At 39.6% G+C, this 27,894-nt stretch overlaps 1 protein-coding gene across 4 annotated transcripts in view; it reads right to left on the minus strand.

The window, feature by feature from the left end:
* LOC140502852 (unconventional myosin-Vb) overlaps positions 1 to 27,894 on the minus strand; it is a 556,148-nt gene that overhangs the window by 107,588 nt on the left and 420,666 nt on the right. For all 4 annotated transcript variants that reach the window (XM_072606904.1, XM_072606907.1, XM_072606905.1 and 1 more), the window contains 3 exons: positions 9,881 to 9,992; positions 3,811 to 4,022; positions 157 to 313 (listed from right to left, as the gene is read on the minus strand). In XM_072606904.1, coding sequence (XP_072463005.1) covers positions 157 to 313; positions 3,811 to 4,022; positions 9,881 to 9,992 — 481 coding nt within the window. The remainder of the gene's footprint in view (positions 1 to 156; positions 314 to 3,810; positions 4,023 to 9,880; positions 9,993 to 27,894) is intronic.

Below are 27,894 nucleotides of genomic sequence, written 5' to 3' on the forward strand. Positions count from 1 at the left end.
CATCTGGATGTTGCCCAGTACATAGTAGGTTCTTAATAGTTAAATTTCACCATAGAAATGTATGTAATTATTCTGCGATCCCCTCTCAAGTTTCACCCATTCCACTGGTGGAGGGAGTGGGAGAAGGGGGAAAGAAGGAGGAGGTTCATCCAGTACCTGGTGGTAGGCTTTCCGTACAAACATGCCTCGGGCAAAGGCCTGGATAGTGACAGTAGCCCCATAGATCCTTCTATAGGTTTTCTGGGCTCTGTGCATCCGATACTGTTTCTGGAGGACAATGGCTGCCTTGGTTTTCCGCAGGTGTTCAGCCAACCTATAGTGCCAAGATGGATGGCAAAGTCAGAGAGATTCCCCACCTCATTTGAGTTCCCTAAGATATACTGCAGGAGGAAGTGCCTTCTTTCCTAGGAAGTTTGACCAAACCCACCTGTCACTGTCATTACTACAGCAAGGTTCTCAATGCTCTCTTTAATTCTGTATAACATCATTAGTTACTTTCATTGTATCAGTCAATAAACAGACATTAAGTGCCTACTATGTGCTAGGCTAAGAATTCAAAGGAAAAAATCATGAACCAGTTTCTGGTCTTAAGGAAGTTATATTCCATACACATATATGTGCATGCACACGTGCCTCTGTGTGTGTGTGTGTGTGTGTGTGTGTGTGTGTGTGTATGAAGAATATAAGAAAAAGTCAATTCAAGGTAATTATGGGAAGTGGGGTCAAGAAGAGGCATTAACATTTAGAGGTATCAGGACAGGTCACATAAAGATCAGGTCAGTGGCTCAATTCCTTGAACTGAGCTTTATATATTTACCCCTTCTAACCTCTCTTCCAATTTTGTCTTTCCATAGCATTTATCACGGTACCTGATCAGTAAGTGTTTCATATTGACCAGTAGTTTTTTAATGTAGGTACATGAGTTGTTCTTGAGTGAGACTATGAATTCCTAATAGTTAGTATCTGGAGTTCTATGCTTTTACATTACTCACAATGTCCAACTTGGTGGTAGGAATATGACGACACTCCACAAATCCTTAGAAGGATACAATAAGAATTTTCAGGCTGAGAAGGACCTTAGAGACCCTCATCTTGCAGATAAGGACTATTGGAACCAGAGAAGTGAAATGATTTCCTAAGATCAGCTCAGGTCTCCTGATAACACCATAGTGCCTACTTCACGAAGTGAATGTCTGTGTTTCTACTGTAGGTATCCTTAGGCATTCTTTAGTCTTCTCAGCTCCATTAGATTACCAGCTAACCAATGCCAGTTGTCATTGCTGTTGTTGAGTTTCAGTTGTGTCTACCTCTTCGTGACCCCATTTGGGATTTTCTGGTGTGGTTTGCATTTACTTCTCCAGTTCATTTTATAGATGAGGAAATTGAGGCAAACAAGACTAAGTAATATGTCTGAGGGTCAGCTAGGAAGTGTCTGAGGCCAGATTTGAACTCACAAAGATGAGTCTTCATGACTCTAGGTCTGCCACTCTATCCATTGTACCATCTAGCCACCTAACCAAAGGCAGAGCCATATTCAAGGCAGTATGGGGCACTAGAAAGAGTAATGGATGTGAAGTCAGTAGATATGGTTTCAAATTCCAGCTCTGAGCACTTTCTGTGGGACCACTGGAAAGTTTCTTGACCTCAGTTTCTTTGTCTGTAAAATGGGGACAAATCTATCTACTTTACTCTCAAATACTACAAAAATGTGAGTTACTAATATTTCCTTTTGTATTCCTTCTGCACTTGTCTTCATAGTGCTCAGGACAATGCTGTGCACATATAGTAGCTACCCAGTCTCCTTTGACAACTTGGCAAAGAATGTTGATGAAATTCTGAGGGCTTATCCTAGATAAGATATCTTTTAGTTTCACAAATCAAAAAGGAAAGTGATGCAATGGGATGGTGGTACTATCCAGAGAGGGTTTCTCAACCACCTAGCATAAAAAAATCCCCAAAACAAATATTAACACACTTGGTTTATTCTCAGTTCTGTAAAGGGCTTAAGGTTATACATGAGGGAAGCTAGGAACAAAGCTCTGAATTTTACTTCAAATCATGCCTGAATTAGGCTTGTAACTCAACAGAGGATCCCTTCTTGTTCTCTGCAGTCAAGGAAAGGGCAAGAGAGAAAGGGGGACAGGAGAGAGTGGGAGGAGGAAGGAGAGGGAAAGAGGAAAGAGGGAGAGAGAGAGAGGGAGAAAGAGAAAGGGAGGAGACAGGCAATACTTTTTGTTGATTATTATTATTATTATTATTGTTTCTTGAAGTAAATCCCTATTGAAAACATAATTGCTCTAGAATCAATGCTCCCCAAATGTTTACTTTGGGGAGAAACTCAAGAGAGAGCAAAGTATTTCATAGAGAGATCCCTTTCCCCCAGTGTCAGTTATTATTGTTATTGTGCTGCAAAGACCCAATGATACTAGTTAGAAGGAGAATTTTCTTTTTTTTCTTAAGATGATTTATCTCTGTTATACAAAAAACACAGACTAGGAATCAAGACACCTGGGGTCAGGTTCTGGCCCTGATACTATCCAGCTGTACAATACCATATAAGTTCTTTTAACTCTCTAGGCCTCAGATTCCTCATCGATAAAATGAAGGGATTAGACCTGGTGACCGTCACAGTCCCTTCTAACATCACATAGTTTGGCAAAGTTTGGAATAAGTAATATACATGTACATATATAAGTGTGGGGGGGTATGTATGTTTTTAATACAAAATGCTAAGTGGGAGAGCTGTCAACAAAAAAGCTTAGGGCTATTTCTTTTTTCACATTAATTTTTTTTAAAAAAATATATGACTTTAGCAAGGTAAGAGTCTGATTATGTCACATTATAGAGCACTTCAAAGGTTGATTAGAACAAAAGCATGTAAAGGGGAATACTGTAACAAGCAATAAGCCCAGAGAGGTAGACTGAGTTATCCCAGTATCTTTTATCCTAGAGGTAAGATGGAGCCCATGGAGCTTTTTGGGAGGAATATGGTCAGGCTCTGCTTTAGGGATATTGCTTTGTGAGTTGTGCAAAGGATAGATTGGTGAGGGGAGACCATCAAAGCCTGAAACCCAATTAGGGGGATATTGCAATAGTCCAGGTAATGAAGGCATGAACTAGAGCTATGACCATTTGAGTGAAGAAAAGGGATATTTCTTTTAAATCTATGATCCTATGAATCTATGTATGCTCAGAGAGCAAGGATAATCAAACAGCTCTGCTTAGAGAACTCTTTATAAATACAAAACCCATACTCATATTTTCAATTGATTCTCACGTTATCCCTATGAGGTAGGAAGTGTAAGTATCAATATTCCCACTTTATAGCTGAAGAAACTAAGGCTACTTCACCCATACCATGACAGATCCCAGCCTTTAAGTATGAGCGGCCTTCAGTTGCTAATTCTATGCCCTGGGTGGTCAGGGAAAATGCAGGGGAAGAAATGGCACAAGCTCCTCTGTAAAAGCTCATATTTGGAGTGCAGGGGTCATTCCAAGGGGAATAATTTAAGTTAAGGGGTGTAGGATCACGTGGGTACAAACACAGTAACAGAGATGTATCTACCTGATAGAAATAGGGACTTGTGTTGGAAAGAAGAGAAATACAAAGCTAGGTAAGCAAAGTAGAGTCAGATTATGGAAGGCCTTGGAAGTTGGTTAAAAGAATTTGGATTTGGCAAGAACCACACTGTAGGATCATAAACAAGAGAAAAGATATGGTGAATTGGTTTGGCCGTGGCATCCAGGATGTCCCAGTAGGAGGGTTGTATATATGTCAGGGACCAAGGGAACATGGAGAGCATCACTTACCTGCGTGCAAGGTAGCCCCGGGTATACCTCTGCAGAGTAAGGGAGGCCCCTCGCAACCTGCGATACTTCACTTTCTGTAGCCAGCCCCGCACAGTCTTTTGGATCATGATGGTGGCTGCCCGGACTTTGTCCGCCCGTAATTTTTCTAGGTATGCTACCTGACCTGCCCGGAAAAAGATTTTGGTGCGGCCAAACTGGAATGCGTCAGGGTCCTTTGGGAAGCAGGGAGGAAGGTGACAAATTATCAGCAAGGCTGTAAGGCAAAATTCACATAACATGTACAGCAGGGTTTCTTTTATTTATCTGGTTATTTTTAATTTCCAACATTCACTTTTATAAGATTTTGAGTTTTATTTTTTCCCCTTTCCTTCCCCTACTCCATCCCAAAGATGGCAAGAAGTCTGATTTAGGCTATACATGTACAATTGTAATAAACATACTTCCTTATTAGTCATGTTGTGAAAGAAGAATCAGAAGAGGAAAACCAAGAGAAAGAAAAAACAAACCAAGAAAAAAGAGAGAAAATAGTATAGAATAGGGTTTCTTAACTAGGGACAAACAGACCCCCAAAGGATCTCTGGATATATTTCAAGGGTCTCTGAACTTTTAAACACATATTTTGATAACTATATTTCAATATAATTGACTTCCTTTGTAATCCTATCTATTTCATTTTATAAATATGAAAAGGGATCCATAGACTTCAGAAAGTCAAAAGGGTCCAAGATACACAAAAAAGTTAAGAACCTGCATAGGCCCTTATTTTCTTTTCTACTCAGAACCCATTTCTCAAATTTTATTTTATTTTTCTTTAATAAACTTATTATTTCTTTGTTTTTAACATTCATTTAAAATTTTTTTGAAGTTCTAAATTTTTTCCCTCCTTCCAGTATCTCCCCCACTTATTTAAAAGGCAAGTAATATGATATGAATTATACATGTGAAATTATGTAAAACATTTTTCCATATTATTGATTTTGTAACCAAACAGCAAGAAAAACAAAGAAATTGAAATATATATTTCAATCTGCACTGAAAGTCCATCAGTTCTTTCTCTGGAAGTGGAGAGCATTTTTTTTTTATCATGAGTCCTTTGGAATTGTCTTGATCAGAGTAGCTAACTTTCACAGATGATCATCCTTACAATATTGCTATCACTATGTATAATGTTCTCCTGGTTCTACTCACTTCACTTTGCATCACTTCATATAAATATTCCCAGATTTTTCTGAAAACATCCTGCTTGTCATTTCCTTATAGCACAATAGTATTCCATCACAATCGTATACCACAACTTGTACATCCATTCCCTAATTTATGGGCATCCCCTCAGTTTCCAATTCTTTGCCACCGTAAAAAGAGTTGCTATAAATACTTTCGTACATACAAGGTTATCTCCCCTTTTTTTGATCTCTTTGGGATTCAGACCTAGTAGTGGTATGGCTGGGACAAAAGGTATGCACAGGTTAATCCTTTTCCCCAGATTTTAGAAATCCTTTATCTTTGTATACATATTCAAGCCTCTGCATAGATATTCTGATATGATGGACAATCCAGAAATTATTTTTATTCGGTTTGGAATGGATGATATGATCTTTTTGGCCACATGTCTACCTTCCTAATTATATTTTATTTAAGTTCATCCCAATTAATGGTAGAAGAGAGGTGACTCAAAAGAACGTTCAGAGGCTAGGGAAGAGTAATTCTGTGATTAATCATTTGGCTGAGGATAATTCACAGATTGGATAACACATAGGTAGTTAAGGCTTGATTATAAACAAAAATTTTCCATGTTCACTCTCCTAGAATGTAAGAGATGAGAAGAGTTCAGGCGTCTCAGACAAACATCCACCCCCATGCATAGAACATTGGATGTTGGGAAGAGCAGGAAGAAGGAGGAGGAGGAGGAGGAGGAGGAGGAAGGAGGAGAAGAAGAAAGTCATAGAATCATTTTAGGTCATCCTCATCAAGTCTAAAAGGTTTGTAGGAAACCTGGCCACATAAAAACAATCAGAGCTTCCAACAGACTGAAGTGGTGAAGTATAGTGGGAAAAGCACTCTATGGAGTCAGAGATTTGGGTTCAAATCCTTCTATTAAATATTTATGTGACTTTGGGCAAGCTGCTTGATTTCTCCAGGTCTCAAAAGTTGAATTCGATGACCTATAAAGTTCATTCAAGGTGGAAAACCTATAATCTCATGCTCCTTAAATTTCTGCTGCCCACTTCTTTTAAAGCAGACCAAGTCATGCCTCCGGTGGGTGGTATCTCTTTTCATGCTTGATGTGAAAAATGTGTGTGTGTGACTTTGTATTGTGTGACTTTGGTCCTTTTGTTAATGCTCCGCTAAGTATGTCCAATCAACATGTCTAGAGATGACAATGTGGGCTTCATTAGGGGAGTCTCTCTCTTTTCATTTACTTATTTATTTATTATGGTTTTGTTTTTATTCATCTTTGTATTCAAGTGCCCAGTGCCCAGACCTGAGTTGGGCATACAGTGGTTCCTCCCCTAAATAAATATTTGAGGTGAGCAGCAGCTGCACAGGGTCTGGAGGGCAATGAAACAGAAGGTCTGGCTTCCATTTTGTGGCCCCTGCCTGGAGACGCTTCTTTCTCAGAGTGAGGGTCTTGGCACTGCCTTCAGCCAGTCAGGGACTGACTGAAATCTTTAACTCCCCAGCTCTTGGACTTGGAAGGGACCTCAAGGCTGGAAGAGTCAGTTGTGGTCTTTCTGCTAAATTTAAGAAGGGGCAGGGCTCCCTATCAGCCCGTATTTGACTGGTTTGGCGATTATTGCGGTACAAAGGCCAGTACTTCTAATGGGCGATGTATTGGCTAGGGTTGGTCTGTTTGTTTTAGTTCTAATTTTGAAAACCCTGAGGAGGGAACAGTTAGTGGAATGGAGTCTTCCACACCTTGTGTGAGTCATGTCATTGCTCTGTGACTCAGTTCTCTGCTCAGTAAAATGATGGGGTTAGACTAAATAACATGAGTAATAGCACAACAACAAGTGTAAATAATGACCATAATAACCATGATAATGATCATGGCTAACATTTAAACACTACATACTACATGCCAGACATTGTGTCAAGCACTTCACAGTTTTTAATCTTGTTTGATCCTCACCATACTCATAATAGTTAACATTTATATAGCACCTACTACATGCCAGACATTGTGTCAAGCACTTCGCAGTTTTTAATTTCATTTGATCCTCACCATCCTCATAATAGCTAACATTTATATAGCACCTACTATGTGCCAGATGTTGTGCTAAGTGCTTTACAATTATCATCTCATTTGATCCCCACAACACTGCTGGGAAATTGGTACTAATATTACCCCCATTTTATAGATGAGAAACGGAGGCAAACAGTCACATGGCTAGTAAATGTCTGAGGCTGTTTTGGAACTCAGGTTTTCCTGACTCTGGGCTGAGCACTCTATTCACTGCACCACCTAGCTATTCTAGTAACACGAGCTGACTTTATGGAGAGCGTTCGAATGTTTGAAAAGCATTTTGCATAAACTATCATAGAGAACCTCACAATAACTCTTATGGATTTAGATGCTATCCTTATCTGCATTTTACAGATGAGAAAACTGAAGCAAAGATAGGTTAAGTGACTTGCCCAGGGTCATGCAGCTGGTATGTATCTGAGGAAGGATTCAAACTCAAGTTTTTCTGACCCTGATTTGGGAAGGACATTAACAATCATCTAATTTTTCCCCAGTAATTTTACATAGGAATAAACAGAGGCCCAGAGAGGTGATGTAATTATCCCAAAGTCACAGAGTTAAATGACTGAGCCTAGGTTAGAATTTATATAAAAAAACAAGAATGGATACTCTTGTACTATTGCCCTTTTGTTTAATTTATAAAATGTATCTTGCCCTATACACAATAAGTAGTTAATAAAATGTTGCTTGATGGGGACCACACACAATAAGTATCATCTCTCATCTTGCATATTTGGGACTATATTTCAAAGCAGAGATTAAAGAGTAGTTTCTCTGTTATATCTTGTTTTCATAGCAGAATATATAATATTCTTAGATTGCAAATTCCTTGGGGATAGATTGTGTCTTATCATAGATCATAGGATCAGATAATATCTTTAGACCTGGACAGAAGCTTAAAAGTCACTGAGTCCAAACTACCACCACCATCCCCCATTTGTAGATCAGGACACTGAAACATGGAAATAGTGATGTCCAAGGTCACCCAAAAAAAGTAAATTTCTTAGGTGAAATCTGAATCAAGACATTCTTTTCTTCAAGACCAGTGTCCTATCCATGCTGTGTCTCCTACAAATCTTCAGTTCTACAATGATGTCTAGTACATTGAAGTTGCTCAGTAAACACCTGAGTAAATGAATGAATGAAAATTCAAGCTAGAAGGGAAGTAAAAAAATGTGGAGCAGATAAATTCTAACAGACCTTGGACACCTTCCAAGTACCATCTCCTCATTCTCCCCAGCCTGCTACCCCCAAAAGTCCTTCATTTAGGTGGACTTGGTTTATAAACACTCCGTGTCTTTCCTCCTCAATTGGAAGGAGACAATAAATAAAAAGGCTCCTTTCAGCTCCTGGACTGCTTCATAATGCATATGGCCATTTAGAATCTGCCACTCAGCCAAGCTATCATGTTTACTGCCATTTCTCTACTAATCATTTCATGGTGTAATGTGCTTAATGCTTAGGTTGGGATGAAGACAGGGAGCTGGCAGGTGCTGTTCCATTGTGATGGAGGGCTCTGCTGAGGCAAGCAACTGAGCTGGTCACAGAAGGATAAAGGAGAAGAGCCACATGAACGATGATAGAATTCAAATTCTGAAGTGATGTCCCAGATTTCCACAGGCAGGGGTGAAACTCTTCCAGGCAACATGCAAACAATTAGGAACAATCAAGATATAGACAGGCTAAACTGGAGATAACTTTTGAAGGAAGACACTAGCATTATGGGTATTAGAAAAGACTTCTTGTAGAATGTTGTGTTATAGCTGGGACCTGAAGGAAGTCAGGGAAACCAGGAGACAGAGAAGGGGAGGGAGAGAAAATCATCAGGATCTCTATGCTTATGTCTCCCAGATCTATTCAGCCAACCCTAGTCTCTTTCCTGAGCTTCTGTCTCACCTCACCAACTGTCTTCTCAACACCTCCATCTGGACATCCTATAAGAATATCAACCTCAACGCATCTCAAATGATATCAATTCTTTTCCCTCAATTCAGTCCTTTCTTTCTTTCTGCTGAGGTCACCATAACCCTTCTAGTCATTCAGGTTTATAGCCTTGAAGACACCTTCGATTCTTCCCCCACTTTTCATTTACAATCATTTACCAAGTTTTATTGACTCTAGTTTTATTACACTTTTGCACACAGAGCCAAAACCAAGTTCATCACTACCCCCTTCTCCAATTTGTCTTTCAAACAGCGGCCCAAATAATCTTCCTAAAGGACAATCCAGACCATGTCACTCCCTCATTTGCTGGGGGTGGGGGGGGTGGGGGTGGGGTCGGTCCTCAGTACCTCCCTATTGCCTCTAGAATAAAATACACACCTCTCAGGTTGGCCTATAAGGCTCTTCATGATGTGATTCCAGCCTACCTCTCCATAGTTATTTTACATCAAAACCCTTGACATACTGTGTTTCAATCAAACTGACCTAGTTTCTGTTCTTGAATTTGACACTCTTTCTTCTGCTTCTGCATCTTTTGCACAGGTTGATCCCTACACCTGGAATATACTTTCTCCTCACTTATTTCTTTAATCCATAGCTTCATTCAAGTTCATGTGCCACCTTCTATAGGAAGTCTTTTCTCATCTCCCTCATTGCTAGCATTATCTCCCTTCCAAATATTTATATACTTACTTTTTTTTACAAGGCATTCTCCCAATGACAGCCCTACACCCTACCCAAATCCCACCCCTTATAAGCTCCTTGAAAATTGAGACTATTTTTGTGTAATTTGTTTTGTTTTGTATCATCAAGTACGGTGTTTTGCATGCAGTAGACCCTTAATAAATGCTTCTTTAATGGTGCTCCAACACAACGTGAGCTCACCTTGATGAGGTTCTCCAGGACATTTTTACAGATGGCTTTTTTGTCAGTGTTGGTGAGCTCCCTCTTTTTAATGAGCACTCTGTATCTGTTGAAGAAGTCATGATACGTCCACCTAGAGAGAAAGCAAAATCAGCATCAGTCAGGGTGCCTGTCGAACCTTGAATGGTTGCTGGAAATCTTTAAATACCTCACATTTCTATAGCACTTCAAGGATCACAAAGGTTTGGTTTCTTGGTCTCACAAAAAACCCTGTGAAGTAGGTAATACAAGTATTATCATTCCCATTTGATAGATAAGAAAATAGAGGCTCTCTAAGGTCAAATGAACTTGCCCCAGGACACACAAGTGAAAGAGCCAAAATTCAAACCCAGGACTTTTCATTCTAAGATTTCCATTAGATTATACTGAAGCTGAAGGCCTTGAATGGGCCCTTCAAAACACAACAGTACTCACCAGGGCCAAATGCTTCCAAGGAGTTCTTAGTCAGACATTTGACCCATTACTTTGGAACCATGCATGACTTGAATTTCCCTCAATTTTCTTCCTATGGAATCAACAACAACATCCTTGACATTCTTCTCTCTAAATCTGACTTCTAGTCTTCCTAGGACCACCTTAACTAGTAGACTCTGACCCTGGTGACTGACTCTCCACTTGAACTCCTTAATCAACTTCCTCCCCAAATGGAGAGGCTTTTCCTGCTGATACTGCTGGTTCTTCAGATTCATAAATTATAATTCTCCAACTGGGTGTTATGATTCTCTTGTGCTATACTTGGCTGATTACCAGACATCATAGATTTCCACTGCTCATCTCTATGACCTGCAGGTAAAACCCTTCTATTCTGGGTTTTCCTCTGTATGAAGGCTGTGGATGAACTAGATCCATGCTCTTTCAGTGACAGCATTTTTATTTTTTAGTACACTAAAGAGCCAAATCATACAACCTCTCTCTAGCCCATGAACATTCCCACACCTACCCATCCTGGCTCTCATCTAAGAGCAGGAAAGCTACAGAGTGGTGTATGAGGGATCCCTGAAAAGTATTCTTGTTTAACTGAACAGAAAGAGTGCAGCATGAATGGAATGGGAAGTTTTGGGCTCTCCTAACTTATTTTCTTTTTTGACACTTATTTCCTGGTTCTCCTCCTGTATGACTTCCTTTCTCAGTCTCCGTGGCTGGCTTACACTCTGTATCATGCCCTCACTGTAGGGAGTCTCAGTGGTTTTGTCCTAGGTTCTCTTGTCCATCAACATTCTCTCTTAATAATCCCAACACGCATGGCTTTAACTATCATTTCTAAGGTCATCTTTTAGCAAATGATTCATAGATCAATCAGTGTGTCTATCAATCTATACACTCCCAGTCTCACCCTTGAGCTTCACACACCACATATTAGCCTTTTAAGCTGAGACATGTAAAACTCAGTATGTCCAAAATGGAACTCATGATCTTTCACCACAAACTCTCCCTTCTTTAAATTACATATTTATTTTGAAGATGCTACCATTCTTTTAGTGTTCTAGGCTCATAACTTCAGCATTATCCTGGATTTTTTACTCTTTTTTAACCTACACATCCAATCAGTTGGCAATTTTATCACTTCTACATTCACAGAAACTCTCACATCTGCCCTCTTCTTTCCACATAGTTAAAGCCTTAGCTCAGGACCTCATCACCTTTCACCTAAATTACTGCAAAAGCCTCCTATTTAGTTACCAACTACTCCCACTACTACTATCTACTGCTGCCAAAGCAATTTTTCTTAAGTGAAGATCTGATCTTGTGACACTTCTACTCAATCAACTTCAGTGGGGCTGCCTATTACCTGTAGAGGAACCATATAAACTCTTCCATTTAGCTTTTAAGGCTCTTTACAACCTGGACCCCTATCTTCCCAGTCTCATTGAATATTACTTATTTTTCTACACTCTTCAAAATCCAGTCATACTGGGCCCTCCTTCTGTTCCTCATACACAATATTCTGTCTTCTCTTCCCATGCCTAGAATGCTTTCTCCTTACCTACATCTCATCAAGTCCCTCTCTTCTAATTGGAAGGGAGAATTCCACCTCTGCTCCCTTGTCCAGTCTCTCCTTTGCACAGCTGCCAAAATAATCTTCCTAAAGCACAATCTTGATTATGTCAGTCCTTCATTACGTGTCAAGTTCAATCTCTTACTGGTGGACGGTATATGCTTTAGGCCTGGAGGAGCATTTGAGATCCCTTATATCATACTGCCTAGGTAAACAACTATTTAATCCACCAATGTATAAAACCTGTTCTGAATACATTTCATTTCTCCAGAAGATAAAACTCTATCTCATATAACTGTCTACCCTGGCCATTTCCATGCCATTCATTCTGCATTGACTTTCTCCAGATCACCAGACCTCCTAAGACTATGCCCTGAGTGACTTAATCTACTCAGCTTTGAAACCAGCACCCTTTTTGATCGCTAAGTTAGCCAACGTAGATACATATGACCCATTAGATCTAGTCAGCCCCAGACCATGCTTCACATCTCATCCTACCATCCACCTGGTCCATCTCTTTGATATGTCTCTGGGTATACTATTCAAATTAATACTACCATTGCTATTAGGGCAGCTAGGTGGTGGATAGAGTACCAGTGCAGGAGTCAGGAGGACCTGAGTTCAAATCTCACCTCAGACACTTGACACTCACTAGCTGTGTGACCTTGGACAAGTCACTTAACCCCAATTGCCTCATCCTGAGTCATTTCCAGTCATCCTGATGAATATCTGATCACTGGATTCAGATGGCTCTGGAGGAGAAGTGAGGCTGGTGGTCTGCACAGCCCTCCACTCAAAACAAAGTAAAGTACAAGTCATGTCATTATTTCTTTGATGGCATGGTATTCTTCAGCAACGAAGGAGGAACACACACACAACATTGCTATTAAAAAAGACACATCCATTTATTCTCCCATAGTTCTACAAATGATCTTTGTGACTTTCCAAATCAAAACAACCCTTTATGAATTGACCACCATACTCCCTTTTCCAGGTGCTTCTCTCACCCAAAATGTTAGGTCTTTGAGAGCAGGGACTATCCTGCTTTTATACTTGTACCCTCAGAACTTAGCACAACACTTAGTACACAATAAATGCTTGATAAATGCTTTTCCTTCATTCACTACTTAGTGCAATGTAAAAAAAATAGATTTCTATATTTCTTAGAGTTCCTTAGCTTGGGTCATACAGCTCAGATCCTAAGGATAGGAAAGGAAAGGGAATTCCCTAAAGTAATGTCTCATTTTTTTGATCAGTGGTATAGGTGAGACTCTTCTGTAGCCTTACTCCAGTGGCATGAATATTATTCAGAGTTCTGAAGACTTTTCCAATAAATTACCTAATTTGGCAAGTCCAACACCAAGCAAGTAGGGTTCTTTTGGGGGGAAGGGTATCATCTTAGGGATGGATTATATAACTTTCTTTTAAGAAGGAATCTTGACAAATTGAAAGAGGCTAATAACGAAAAGGTTGGTGACAAATTTTTACAAACACCTATTAAGTAGGGAGGGGCTATACACTATATCAGGAGAGGGAGTACTCACACTGATGAAATTGGCGTCCTCAGAGCCTTAAAATAAGTACTAGTGATGAATCTAGTTGACCAAATTTAACCTGCATTTATCCTTTGCCTAGAGATTACTTGAGCCTTAATCATGGTTCTGACATAATCTGCTATAGTTATATATTTTTCTGAGAGCAAAAGACATTTTGCTTTTGTCTTCATATTGGCTGCCTTTAACTCAGTGCCTGGCATATATTAGGTGCTTAATAAATGTATGATGAATGATTTCCTGGATCTGAGTGTAAATTCTTTTGGGGACATAGGATAACCATGCTTCCTGAACCAGGAACACTGTGAAGACAGCAAGGGTTACCTAGGGAACCCAAGTACTACTTTGGAGCTACCTAGGAAATGGTTCTTCCCACTTCTTGCCCTGTATTTAGGATACCCCAAATAAATAGGAAGCAATGCTTACCACTCTGCTAAGCTGTTACCAGACTACAAATTCACCTCACTGAATTAATGACTTATGGAACTGAGTTATGTCAGAAACAGGAGACTTTTCAACAGAAAAGAACATGGGTTCTTAGCTCTTCCAAATGCCACTTTATTATGTCAGACATATTTGTTAAATGTCTAGGGAATTTCTCAACCCTGACTTGGGGCCTGAGTGACTCAACATTGTATTGCCTTAGGATCCATTTTGCTTTAAATGCATGCAAATATAACTGAAATATTTCCAGACTATTCTTAGAACATCTTCCCTCTACCTTCCACTGCCCCTCATGTGTCACAGTATTTTCTTAACCTCACAGGGCTATAAAGGTTCTTTTCAGTTTTAATCTTGTGCTCTCCTCACCAGCAACAGCCCCACCCCCAGTCCCTACCAGGACTTTGGGGCCTTAAAGAAACAAATGAAAGCTTTCCAATCTGTGAGGCATCCAGTTCACTCTACAAACACAAACTATTCATTTTGCCATAGGGCAGATATAGGATTAGAGTTTTTGAAAACACGTTAGGTGAAACAATGATAATATGGCCAGCGTCATAAATGTTGCAAATGGACACTCTAATAGGATGTCCTGACTCTAAGGTAGATTTCATCGTTGGCCAAGTTTCTCCCTGAAGCCAAAGCTGGTCTTTTTAACACCAATACTCTTTCAGTGAAGTGTTACGGCTTCCAGTCATAGAATAATACCCTCTCCAAGGAGGTGGGGTCAGGGATCATCTAAAAGCAAAAATTCTTAACATCTTTTGTACTTTGGACCCCTTTGGCAGAGTGGTGAAGCCTGTGGATCCCTTCTTGGAATAATGTTTTTAAATAATTGAAGAAAATGCGGAATTTCAGTCAAAAGTTAGTGAAAATAAAGATGTAGGGTTTTTTTTCCAATCCAAATTCAGGGACCCCTTCAAGAGATTGTGGACCTCAGGCTAAAAATCTCTGATCTAAATGGTAATGGGAATATGTATGATGGATGCGAGCAGGCTGTAAGACATAATAATCAGGAATTGTGAAAGAAAAGAGATGTAAAGCATGTCATCAGAGAAATACATGATGAGAAAAAAAGATAAGCTAGTCATGTTGCAAGATTGAGGTATGGCCAGTAGAAAATTACATATTCCATTGGTAGGCAGGCATTGTAATGAGAATGCAAGGAAGCTCCTAACATGTCAGTAGGCTCCCCAACAGCAAATTGCTTGGAGGACATGGGGAAAGAGGAAAGGAATAAGTGTTTACGTAGGCCCTATGCTAAGCACTTTACAAATATTATCTCATTTGAGTCTCACACCAGCCTACTAGGGTAGGTATTATTATTATCCCAGTTGAGGAAACTGAGGTAAATAGAGGTTAAATGACTTGTCTAAGGTCATACAGCTAGTTAGTGTCTGAGGCCAGACTTTAACTCAGGTTTTCCTGACTCTGGGCCCTACACTCTATCCCTCTGTATAGTGCAATCCCTGCTCTCAAGTAACTCACAGCTGAATGGAAGAGAGAACAAGCAAACAACTATGTCTTTCCATGTTCTATCTACTACAGGAAGGAATACCATCTTTAGTAAGATAACAGACACTTGGTTAAAAGTGACATCAATGATTGTGAATCCTGTTAAGAAATCTATTAAGGTTGGATTTCCTAGGGAAATCATTCAATTGCATTTGCTTCCAATAATAATATTCTAGTGAGTGCTTGTTTTCTAAGTCAAATGGTCTTTTTTTAAAGGTGGAGAAAAAGCAACAAGTGGAATTTTTTTAAAGATAGAATTTCCCCAGAATTCCTTCAGGTTTAGCAGCAATCCTCTGAAGTAGTTTCGCAGAATTCATTAAAGGCTGAGGTTCATTTTTTTTTTTTACATACTCAAAAATTTTTAACATACAACACATCTTCCTTTTGTTCAATCACTTCTTTTACACAATTTGTAGACACAAATGTGTTCAATACATTTTGACACATTCTTTAGTTCACCATAGAACCACACTTTTTATCACACTGGATAGTAAATATTTCTTTGACAGACATTCTATTTTTCTAAGCCTTGACTATAGTTTATAGACTTTGCTTTTTTTCTTATTCTCAAAAAATACCAAATAAAAAGAGCATTTCCATATACAAAATAGCATAGAAAAGAAGGGACAATTGTGAATCTCAGCTTGCCTTTACTTTTAAGTTTATAAATAATTCAACATTTAACTCTCAAAGATGTCCTGCTTATCTGTGTTTCTTTCTGTTCTAACAATAGCCGTTCAAAACTATGCTAGTACCTACTAGTTCAAAGTCTTTCTTTGTTCCTAGTAGCTCGGTTGAAATAGCTTTGCTTTGGGTTATTTATGTGAGGTTGAGATGAAAGGAGTCAGGGTCTGGAGCTCTTTCCCAACAAATAACTTCCATAGAACTTGAACTAGTCCAAGAGAATAAGGAAGCAAGAACAAGAAAGGGACTTAACACTGTCTTTCTTAAAACAAACCACTGCCGTCCAACAGCACAATTATACCAAAGTATCCTATAACTAAACTGATGTAGGTATGTGAGGTCACTGTTGAGACAAGATGATCTGGCAGTTAAAATGCTAGACTTGGAATCATGAAGAACTAGGTTCCAATTTCACTTCTGACACTTATTAGTTTTATGACCCTGGTTAAGCCACAACTTTTCTGAGTTTCATTTTGCTCTTCTTAAAAAGAAGGGGCTGGATTAGATGTCCTCCAAGGTCTCTTCCAAGTATAAATTTATAATTCTGTGAGGTTCCATGATGATGACAAATGCACATGAAAGGGAACAAGTCTATAAATGGGGAAACACCTGTGACATTTCAATTATGTTTTTAATGCCTGGAAAACCAAACAGCTGTGACAGCCAACTATGTTTGCCAAGTGGCACTTGGCTGATCAGCCTAGGTGAGTAGGGAGCTGATCCAGATGTCAAAGAATCCTGGAAACAGTGGTACCTATTGCTCCTAGCAACAATGGAGTGGAGGCATGGACCTCCCAGGAGAAGGAACTCACTAGACAACATGCCCTAACAGGAAAACAGCACCACCCTCAAGAACTCTGCAGGCTTTGAAAGAGATAAACACAGGTGCTCCTCACAGGGAGGGCAGTTTAATACACTAGGGACAATCCTCTTCTGATTTCATTTACATCCTTCACCAAGCCTGAATTTGCCATCTGCACAGAAAAAGCATCTAAAGGCCAGAGAAATTTCCAGGAGACAAATGTTTGTAGATAAGTTGCCTCTGGGTTATTTTAGTTGAGTCATTCTACCCCTGACTTAAGCCTAGACTTCTTCATTTGTAAAAGGAGGAGGTTGGGCAAGTCTGGCAGACATTAAGAGAAGACCAATATCTTACTACACATACCAAGATAAGCTCCAAATGGGCACATGATTTTGACACAAAGGGTAACATCATAAACAAATTAAAGGCACATGGAAGAAGTTCCCTGTTAGATCTATGGATAGAGGAAGAGTTCATGATGAAACAAGGGATAGGTTCACAAAAGGTAAAATGGACAATTTTGATTACATAAATTTATAAAGTTTTTGCCAAACAAAATCAACACATCTAAAATGAGAATAATAGCAGGAAATTGGGGGAAAATCTTTCCAGCAAGGTTTGCTGATACAGTCTAATATCTATGATAAACAGGGAACTGATTCAAATTTATAAGAATAAAAACCCTTTCCCAATTGACAAATGGTAAAAGGATATGAATAGGCAGTTTTCAGAAGAAGAAATTCAAGCTATTAATAGCCATATGAAAAACCACACTACATCACTAACAATTAGAAAAACACAAATTAAAATAACTCTGAGGTACCCATCAGAGATGACAAAAATGGGAAATGACAAATGCTGGAAGAGCTATGGGGAAACAGGTACATGAATACACTGTTGGTACAATTGTGAATTGGTCTAGCCAATATGAAAAGCAATTTGGAACAACACCTAAAAAGCTGCTAATTCATGCATGCCCTTTGACCCAGAGACCTTGCTACTAAGTCTATACTGTAAAGAGATCAAAGAAAGAGAAAAAGAACTTATTAGTACAAAAAAATTTAGAACAAATCTTTTGGCAGTGGAAAAGAATTATAAACCAAGAGTGTGCACATCAGTTGGGGGAAAGGCTGAACAAGTCATGGTATATGAATGTGAAGGAAAAACATTTTGCTATGAAGATGATGATTTAAGAGAAACCTGGGAAGACTTGTATGAACTGATGCAAAGTAAAGCATGCAGATCCAGATTAATTTATCCAATAACAACAATTTGTGAAGACAAACAACTTTGAAAGACTTAAAAACTGATCAAAGAAATGACTAGCCACAATTTGAAAAGTCTCAGAGTGCAGTGGCACACTTTTTTACATGATCAATGTGAGATTTTGCCTAACTATACATGTTTGTAGCAAGTTTTTTTTTCTTGCTTTCTCATTTGGACAGGGGGGAGAGAATGCATAGCTAGCAAAATTAATTTGAAATTAAAAAAATAAATGATGACCCCTTAAGTTAAAAAAGGAAATGGAAGAAAGAGTTGAACTGGATCATCTCTAAGATCACTTCCAGCTCTATAGATACTAATTTTGTGAATATCAGCCTCCATCAAGCAGCTCAGGAAAATCTCCATGACGTCCAGATAGTAGGCAGAATTTCAAAGGGTAAAGCTATACAGTCTCCTCACTTAGCTTCCAACAGGCAGTGCCTGATTTCAACATGACACCAAGGTCAGTCTGCAAGGGTAGATGGGGGAGATAAGATCCTTCCCTTGAAGTAAGTGATCAATGAATCCTAGTACACAACATCTGCTTTGCTCCTCACCCTGCCTGTCAGGTATGTGACTAACAGATGGAGTGGTCTTAAACAGTTTGAACCACCTGTCCCAGGACCAAAGGGCAGCCAACAAATTGGTGGAGAGACTGTAAAGAAGACAGACACACACTAGTACACCACTGAGTGGAGCTGTGAATTACTAGATATTCTGGAAGACAATTTGGAATTATGGGAGCTAAGTCATTAATGTATTCATATACACTGACCAAAAATTATACTCCTCGAAGTATACCCTGAGGAAGGTAAAGATCCTATATAACAAATTATTCATAGCAACCCAATTTATCAATGTCCTTCCTAAAATGGATATGAAACTGAAGATAATGTTCAAGATGCATTATGACAAGGGCAGAATACAGTAGAATTTTTGTTTCTTTCCAAAAGTTATTCCTCTTTTAATGTCTTCATCAAACTCACTGACCCCTGAGAAGAGGCACTTGCTACAGATATGACCTTATAGGCATATATAGACCCCTTAATGACCACTCTTTGGGGTTAGTCATTCAACCATCTCAGAATCCATTTAGCTGGATACAGTTACCCCACATCTTCTATTTTGTCTATGAATGAATGAACAAATGACAAATAAAAGTGACTTGTTTACCAAAAATTATACTGAATGATGGGGGTATGAATATAAAAGCAACCATGACACTCCCTCTGCCCCACCCCCATGAACTTATATTCTCACAGGGGAGGACAAGAGCCATAAAGAGAATAAAAGAGGTTCTATCAAATCATTTGCTAAAATTGAGGCATACCATGTCTGTAGTATTCTTCTAAGGTGCCAATTCAACATCCCCATCAAAAAAGAAAATAAAGTTGGGCTAGGATGATCTGTTCTTAGGTATGCAGTTCTGGCTTTAATAATCCCTACTTCCCTTTAAATGCTTATAAACCATCCTTTTAACAACATGTCCTCATTCTGGAATTTTGGCTGAAATTTACTGCAATTCCAATCAATGTCCAACGCAACAGGCACAACAGTGTCTACTTAAAAACCTATGGTGATAAGAAACTCATTAACTCTCAAGGAAATCATTTTAAAAAAAGAGTTAGATAACTTTTTCTTATGTTGAATGGAAGCTCACACCTCTCACTGATCTGAGTTTTGTCTGCCAGGGCCAAACGTAGCAAGGCCAAATTCTTCTTTTCCAAGAAAACTTTTCAGATGTTTGAGGATAGATAACATGAATTCTCTTTAATATTCTCTTCTGTAGGCAGACCAAATCATCAACTTTTGACAAATGGCCTTTATTCTATAGAGTGGGCAATGGACGTCAGGGTGATTAGATTGTGCCCCGCATACTGCAGACACTTAATAAGTGCTGGTTAAAAGGTATTGACGGAATATTCAAGTCAATCATCAGGCAGAATCTTCTGAAAAGTGAAAAAGATGATTCTCCCATAAAATCAGGGCAAGCAACTCTATTCACAACGTACATACTCTGTAAGGACTTGTCTAAAGTGAGGGGAATGGATTTAATGGCTATCAAAAACTCTTTCTAGTCCCATGATCCTATGCTTTTTAGTCAATTTCCATTTAGGGAAGCCTTGTCAACAAATTATCAGTTGAGACCAAAAGAAGGAGAAAAAGAAAGAAGAAATGTAGATGTACCATGACATTTTTCATATAAAACTTGTATATTCCCAAAGGTGTGTGTGCGCACGCGTGTGTATGTGCACGTGTGTGTGTGTGTGTGTGTGTGTTTTGGTAACTGTAGTATTGTATATCTTTGTTTCACAGTCCCCAGACAAACCATAACCACGGTCATGGATCCCTCTAGAGAGAGACAAATGACTTACAGTTAAGAGACATCTTCAGAGTGGAAGGCAGAAAACTGGCTGACGGGTAGACTATCTTCTGTTCCAGGACAGTGCATATCATTATACTTTATGTACATTATAATGAACATTTCTTTTAAGCACTGAGAAGCATTTCAAATTGAATGATACATTTTCATTTTAAATCCTAGTTTCACAGAATGCACTATTTCATGAAGAGGGGAAGGGAGGGAGCTTAAAAACCAGATAGGTGTAGTGGAGTTTGGAATGGAAGAGGAGTTATCAGGTGACCAGTTTTGGACTGGAGCTCTGCTACTTCTCTGTCTAGGTCATGGTGGACTTTGGACATATGCTAATTTCAATGTTGGCTTAAAGGCTCTGTTGTAAAAAAGAGGCAATGAATGACTTCCCCAGGACCCTTGCTTTGCTCAGGCTCCCCAGCCAAGAAGCTCTACCATCTGCTCTGGCAACATGACTCAATCAATAGACATTCAAGAGTAGAGTCACAGACTGACAGAATGTTAGTCCCAGAAAGGAACTTATCTTCTCTTTTAATTTCTTCAGCTAGTGAGGAAACTAAGACTCACACTATTGGCAGATCTGGGTCTCCTGACTTCTGGCGCAGTGATTCTTCACATCAGACCACAATGTCACCTCTATTTTACCCACAGAGTCACACATTTAGACAACTGCTTAATTTTCTTCCTAGCCACTGCTTCCTTCTCCTTCTATGTAGCACTAGTAAAAATCTCAGCCTTTAAGTACCTAAGTAGAACTGATGGTGGAAGGTCAGGAACAGTTATGATTAGACTGTGCTCCAAATACTGCAGACACACACACAAAAAAGGAAAAAATTCAAAACAATCCTTGGACTGCCTTATCTCAACATAGGCTTTATAATTCATGAAAGCCAATCAGCTGATCTAGTGAAATTGAAATGATTTTCTTGGGATGGTGGTAGTGGCGGTAGCCTTGACAGGATTCAGTGTAGATTCATGCTAAACCAGTGCACAAAATAGAGTGGGACCAAGAGGAAGACCAACTTTGTGCTCAGTTGCCTGGGAACTCTGAAGCTTTCTCTCCTGCTTGGGAGCCAAACCACTAGTATTTATTGGTCACCTACTATGTACCAGGCAGGGTGTTAGGTACTGGGGAAATAAACACAAAAACAAGAGTTCCTGATCTTGAGAAGGAGGAGGATTCTACTGTGAGGAAAACAACACGTTCATACCTAAGATGTCTGTCTGTTTCTCTCTATGTACAGGGAAAGGAAGTGACACACTGCTACATACACACATACACGGAATATACTATGTAATACTTTAAATGATAACATACATGGTAAGTACATAGAGTATGTGCTATATAATATCGTATATACATACATACAGTAAGTACTATGTTATATAGTGCTATTATATGTAGGGAGAGAATATGTACTACATAATACTAGAATGTTGTACACACTTGGTATATACATACATAGTGTGCATCATATATGTATTATATTTTAGTATAAGTATCATATTGTATATATATGTTTATAATTACAAAGTATGTATGTATATATGAAGTATATAATTACACACATATGTATTAATTATGAGGTTATACACACCCACATGTGTACATACACACACATGGTAATTTAGGGGCTTTGAGGAGGCCCTAGCAGCTAGTGGAATTAGGATAAGCATCGTGTGGAAGGAAGCATTTGAACTGAGCTTTGAAGGAGGCTAGAGATTCTATAAAATGAGGGGGGAATGTATTCCAGGCATGGGGACAATCTGTTCAAAGGCACTGAAGCAAGAGTCAAAGGTCAGGTATGAGAAGTATTGTTTGGCTGGAATGGAGACTGGAGAATGGAGGATTAGGAGATTATTACCATAGCTCAAGTAAAATATAATAAGGGCCTAAAGTAGGGTGGCGGCTGAATGAGTACTGAGAAGGGGATAGAGAGGTGAGGGATGTTTTTGAAGTAGAATCAAAACACTTGGCAACTGATCAGATGTGGGGAATGAGGACGTTTGCTAGAGTCTAGGGGGGGTTAACTCTGGAGTTCCACATTGGCAGGGAGTAAACATTAACAAGATTCTTTTAAACACAAAGAAACATACCATCTCAGTTTCTACTTTATTCTCAAAGCTTTCACCAATCAAATCACACTAGCCATGCTAATCTGACCTGCTATTACATGGGTAGTTACCATGCAGCCTTGTACGTAGCTGTCTGGGACAGCAGCAAAACTTATGCTTCTGGTTTCACTTTGTGAGGTACATAGTAAGAACTCAGTAAATCCACATTCCATTCCATTTATCCAATATTAAGCATCTGTGGTATGTCTGACATCATGTTAGATGGTAGGTAAGATACCAAATTTGGCTAAGACAGAAGAAGGGAAAAGGAGGATCGTGACACACTGCTGCAAATGAGGGCTCTGGGAGTGATTGCCACTCCTGGTTGCCTATTAGCTAATGGATCCATAATCACTCTTATAAAGCCTAGTAGGAAAGGGAGAGGCAGAAAGAGAAGACAGAATGTAGGAGGCAGCAACTGGGGTCCTTTAAGAAAAGAGACTGAATCAACAACCACAAAAATATTTTCCACAAATGTGAAAATGTTTAAACCTTCTCTTCCCTTTCACTGCTCTTCCTAACACAACATGTGGCTACAAAAGATAACAAGTAGAAATACAAACACAATTATTTTTCGAAAGAATCAGAATAGTGGGGAACGATATTTATCAGATTCCCCATTCAGGGCTGTTGAGTTTCCAGGCAACTCAGCTTTGCTAGAACCAGACATGATTTGAGCCAATTGGAATGAACAGTTAGGAGGTGATGGGGGGGAAGCTGTTTCCCGTATGGGTTCAAAGATTTAATATGAATATGTTTTCTGGAACGCTAAGCAAAAGGCTGCCTGGATGAGGTGAAATGAACACCTGGCTTCTCTAAAAATTCAAGTCATTTTCTGTGAAGATGAAGCCAAATGCAGGAGCAACAAGGAAGGCAAAGTGGAAGGGAATATCTCCTTCCCACTCAGGGAAGGACAAACAAGGACATTCAATATCTTTGGCATTCTGTGTCATCCCTTGTTTTGTTGCACTTGTCTGGGATGCTCCTTCTCCTTTTGTTTAATGAAAATCCTACCCACTGCTAGATGCCTAACTCATGTTACTTTCCCCAAAGGGCCTTCCCTGAGTATTCCAGTACCCAATAATATCTCCTTTTATCTAAAAAAATTGAGCTTGATTACATATGGTATTGGATCATTTTCTGATTCTTATGTTTCTAAATCTTATCTCCCCAGGATGTTTACAAGCCCCTAGAAGTCAGAAGTCATATTTCCCGGAACCATTATAGTCCCTACAGTGCTTAATTCAGAGACTAACATACTTTTAAGTATAATTCACATTATTAATATTTTCTTAATCACTTTATTAGTCGACTTTCAACCAAAAAATAAGCCAAGTTCTGATTTGCAGCATTTTCTGATTTCCAAGATGTAAACGTTCACACTGAACATTTAACCATCAGCTCTTGAGAGCCCTGGCAACATCTATCAAAAACAGCCTTAAATTTTCAGGAGTCAATGTCATGTTCAGGATATTATATAGGGTACTTTTATTGGTGACAATACTCTAGTGCTAGCCTAGTTTATTTGTTGCACGCTCACAGATACTTTGAAGTTTGTTTTTGTAGAACAGAGATTTGTCACCTGTCAGTTTAGGAAGAAGAGCAAGCTGCTGCAGTATAATTCTGACCACCTGATTCCCTTTCTAAGAGTCAGTAAGTGCTAATTTGTTGCAGCTTGTGGTGATATTATATACAATTTCTGCTTCAAGTCTCCATCCACAGCAGGGGGGCTTTAAAGAATGACGTTGTTGTAGGGCTAGGGATAAGGGATTTCAGTGGGATAGGGATCTCTCAGGAGAGGAAATTCTTCAGTCAATTCAGATCTGCATTTTCTCTGCAACTTAACAGTCTTAGAGACTTGCCTGGAGCACTACATATAAGAGACAGGACATTAAGCTGGCTCTTTAACCACTAGCCTCTCATTATTATTGTTATTATATGTATCATTATTATGCAGAAGGAAATGTGGATAGGAAGATGCACCATTATGAAAAGAGTATGTTAGAGATACGAGAGCATCAGAGGCTCCAAAGGTGGCGCCATCTCCCAGTTCTCCCAAGTTGGTTTTCCTGAGAATCAGGTGATTCCAGCAAAAACAGGAGAACTCTTTATAGTCCCATATGGGCTGGCAACAAAACTGGAGCGGAGCAGATGGCAATGTGTATTAAACAGCCTGGCTCTCTGGCTCCACAGCTGGAGCCATTAAATTCTCACCTTTAGGTTCAACTATCCACTATTTTCTGGAACCAATCTGGCCTCTTGGCAAAGGGGAGTTAAAAATACCATGCAGCCACAGCTTGGAAGGAGCAGCATTAGCTCTGTGACTGCTTCCAGTTTGCTCTTGTACCTTGGCTCCAGTAACTGTGTTCTAGTAACTTGCTTTTCAATTCCCTTTTACATGCTGTGGAATGGAAACCCCATGAGGACAGAGTCTATTTTTCTTTTTTTCCTGCATTTGTAACCTCAGCACTTGGTACAGTGCCGGGACACAGTAAGCACTTAATAAATGCTTGCTGACTTCGTTTGTATCTTCAGATTCCTACCTTTCACACTGTAATACTCTCGTGATTATGGCCATGTCTTAATGGTGGAAACCCTTCTACTGTACTCAAGTCATTCCCTGATATCCCAAATAATCTGCCTTATTTAGTCCCTGAATCCCAGGCTGCAATACCTGTTCTCAGACTTCCCTGATACCATTTGCCCGAATCACAGTTGGTTTCCTTGACTTCTTGCTTTACCTGCTTTACCAGAACCATCCATTGGAGACCCTTGCCAGATTTCCCATCTCCCCAGACTTCCTGATGCTGAGATTTGCCCCAATTGCCTACTCTGCTCTTCATGGGCCTATGAAATCTCTAGATGGAAAATTCCTTTGTCTGACCCATTCTGCCAGCCACTGAGCCCAAGATCCAACACAAATATCCCTGGATTATGTAAAGCATCTGGGATTGTCTATGATTGATTGAAATTGTGTGACCCTTCAATACTTCATTTAGGAACAATATCAACCCAGAGTGCAAAAGCAGTCCTCAAGAGTGATGTGTGACATCTTTTTAATTTTTTGTGGCCTTTAAAGTGAATTGATATTTTATGAATTTTATAATACTCCCTTGAGATCCTTAGACCAGAGATAGCCTCACATATCTCATAACTGGTCCTGTGAATCCTTGGCATAGATGTAGTTTAACCTGATAATTGCTGTTAAAGGCATAGCTTGGTCTGCAGGCCTGGGGAAGTGAGCAAACCACTTACATGCATGTCCTTGGACTCTAAACTGGTGAGAGTGGGAAAAGCTCTCAGCTCTTCTCTTTCTATCCTTATTCCAGCAAGGAGACAATCTCAAAGAGCTTAATTTCACCTCTGACTTATCATTCCTTATTCTGGATATCAGAGATATCCTGATAGAAGCTATCCACAAATTAGCCCATAAAAGTTAGGCTGCACTCCTTTGGACAGGACTCCATTAAGTCCCCAGCAATGTCATCATCAGGAAACTCACTGTCCTATGAGATTGCCTAAGCCTTGGTCCTCACACCTCTTCAGTACTTTCAGTTACCCTCTGCTTCTCTGATTGGAGGTCTGAGGGTACAGCAAAGAACTCATCCCAATGCCTCCACTTAAAGAGGTACATTCTCTTCCCTAACACCCTTCCTAACTTCCTTATGCATGCTGTCTTCTCAAATTAGATTGTAAGCTCCTTGTGAGCAGAGATTGTCTTTCTATTTCATATTCATATCCCCAGCTGGCACAGAGTAGGCACTCAATAAATGTTTATTGACAGAGAGCTCACTGACATTGAACACAAAACCACTGTATCAGAGAGGCAGCCTCATAGAGCACAGAACTGGGAACCAGGAAAACTCAGTTCTAGACCCAACTCAGTCAATGTGACCTCAGACAAGTCGCTTCCTCCATGGCCCTAAGTCTCCTCAACTGTAAGATGATGCTAGGTCAGATGAGCTCCCAAGCTGCTTTACCACATAAAAATTCTATGCTGTTTCTAAGAGCCAAGCTTTAATGTGCAGACTTAACTCACAGATTTAGTAGGTGATAAAAGGAGCCATAACTGACATTTGTGGCAGCCCTACCAATGAAGTGAATTATTGAACTTCTAGCCTTCCTCCCCTTGGCTTTCCCTGAATTAAATAGCTGATACCCGATGCTGCAGGGGATGAGGCCCACATCAGCTCAAAGTCTTCTAGTCAGGTTGGAAGGGAAAGAAGAGTCAGCTCATTAGGCACAGGGTCATTAGCTATTTTTGTTGATGCCCCAGGGTCAGCAATGAAATCAAGCAGACCCTAGAGTGTTTCAAGTCTTCTTTTACAGGGACTGTGGGGTGAAAGGATGCACAGTAGTTGAGAGAAGGAAAAGAGATATATTTTCCCATTCTCACTAGCTTATCACCCTAAATAGTGTCATTTCAGGTTTTGAAACATGGCTTGGAAAAGTGTTTTATCTATATGCCTTACATTTTTCGAGCCAAACCTAAATTCTTGTTTCCATCAGCATCTTCCTTCCCAGGTTCAATATTTGGAGACTTTCTTACGGCTAAGCTCTTTGTGGTTAATTAGCCATGGCCTGTGAAATGATTCTGCAGCAGGGGCCAGAGTGCCTGGTGGAAAGGTTGGGAGGACAAGACAGAGTTCCATACTGCATCTTCTCCCAAAGCAGTCTCAACTCCTGACATGATGGCAAAGTCCCACAATAACAACATCAACAACCAGGAGCAGGGGAAGTCTGCTTGGGGGGATCCAGACTCCTCCAAAAACCATGAAATTACTTTTCAAGGATAGTATGACAGGGGCACAAGGAAAATCATTGTCAATGCCCCTTCAGCAAAAAAAAAGCAAAAGAAAACCTCCAAACTCACCGATGACTTTAATTCCCCTCATTCCTTTATTCAAAAATATCAAACATTTACTAGGGACAGAGAACCATTCTTCTGCCTAAGGTTTCTATCTTTGTCAAAGTGCAATTAAATATGGGGAGTTGATCTTAAGAAAAGACATGACCCTAATGGTATCACTGGCAGGTGATAAACATGCTACCTCTTTTAGGGATATTTGCTGTTTCAGTCCTTTCAACCAGTGATTCCTTAGATTGCAAATGAGTTTGCCAGTTCCTTTCCGAAGGACAAGTTTTAATTGGGAGCCAAAGACAGGACTGAAGACTCTTCAGAGAAAAAGATAAAAGAGAAGCCGAAACATCAGACCACTGGAATAAACAGAT

The sequence above is a fragment of the Notamacropus eugenii genome, chromosome 4 (assembly GCF_028372415.1).
Source record: "Notamacropus eugenii isolate mMacEug1 chromosome 4, mMacEug1.pri_v2, whole genome shotgun sequence".
Taxonomy (NCBI): Eukaryota; Metazoa; Chordata; class Mammalia; order Diprotodontia; family Macropodidae; genus Notamacropus; species Notamacropus eugenii.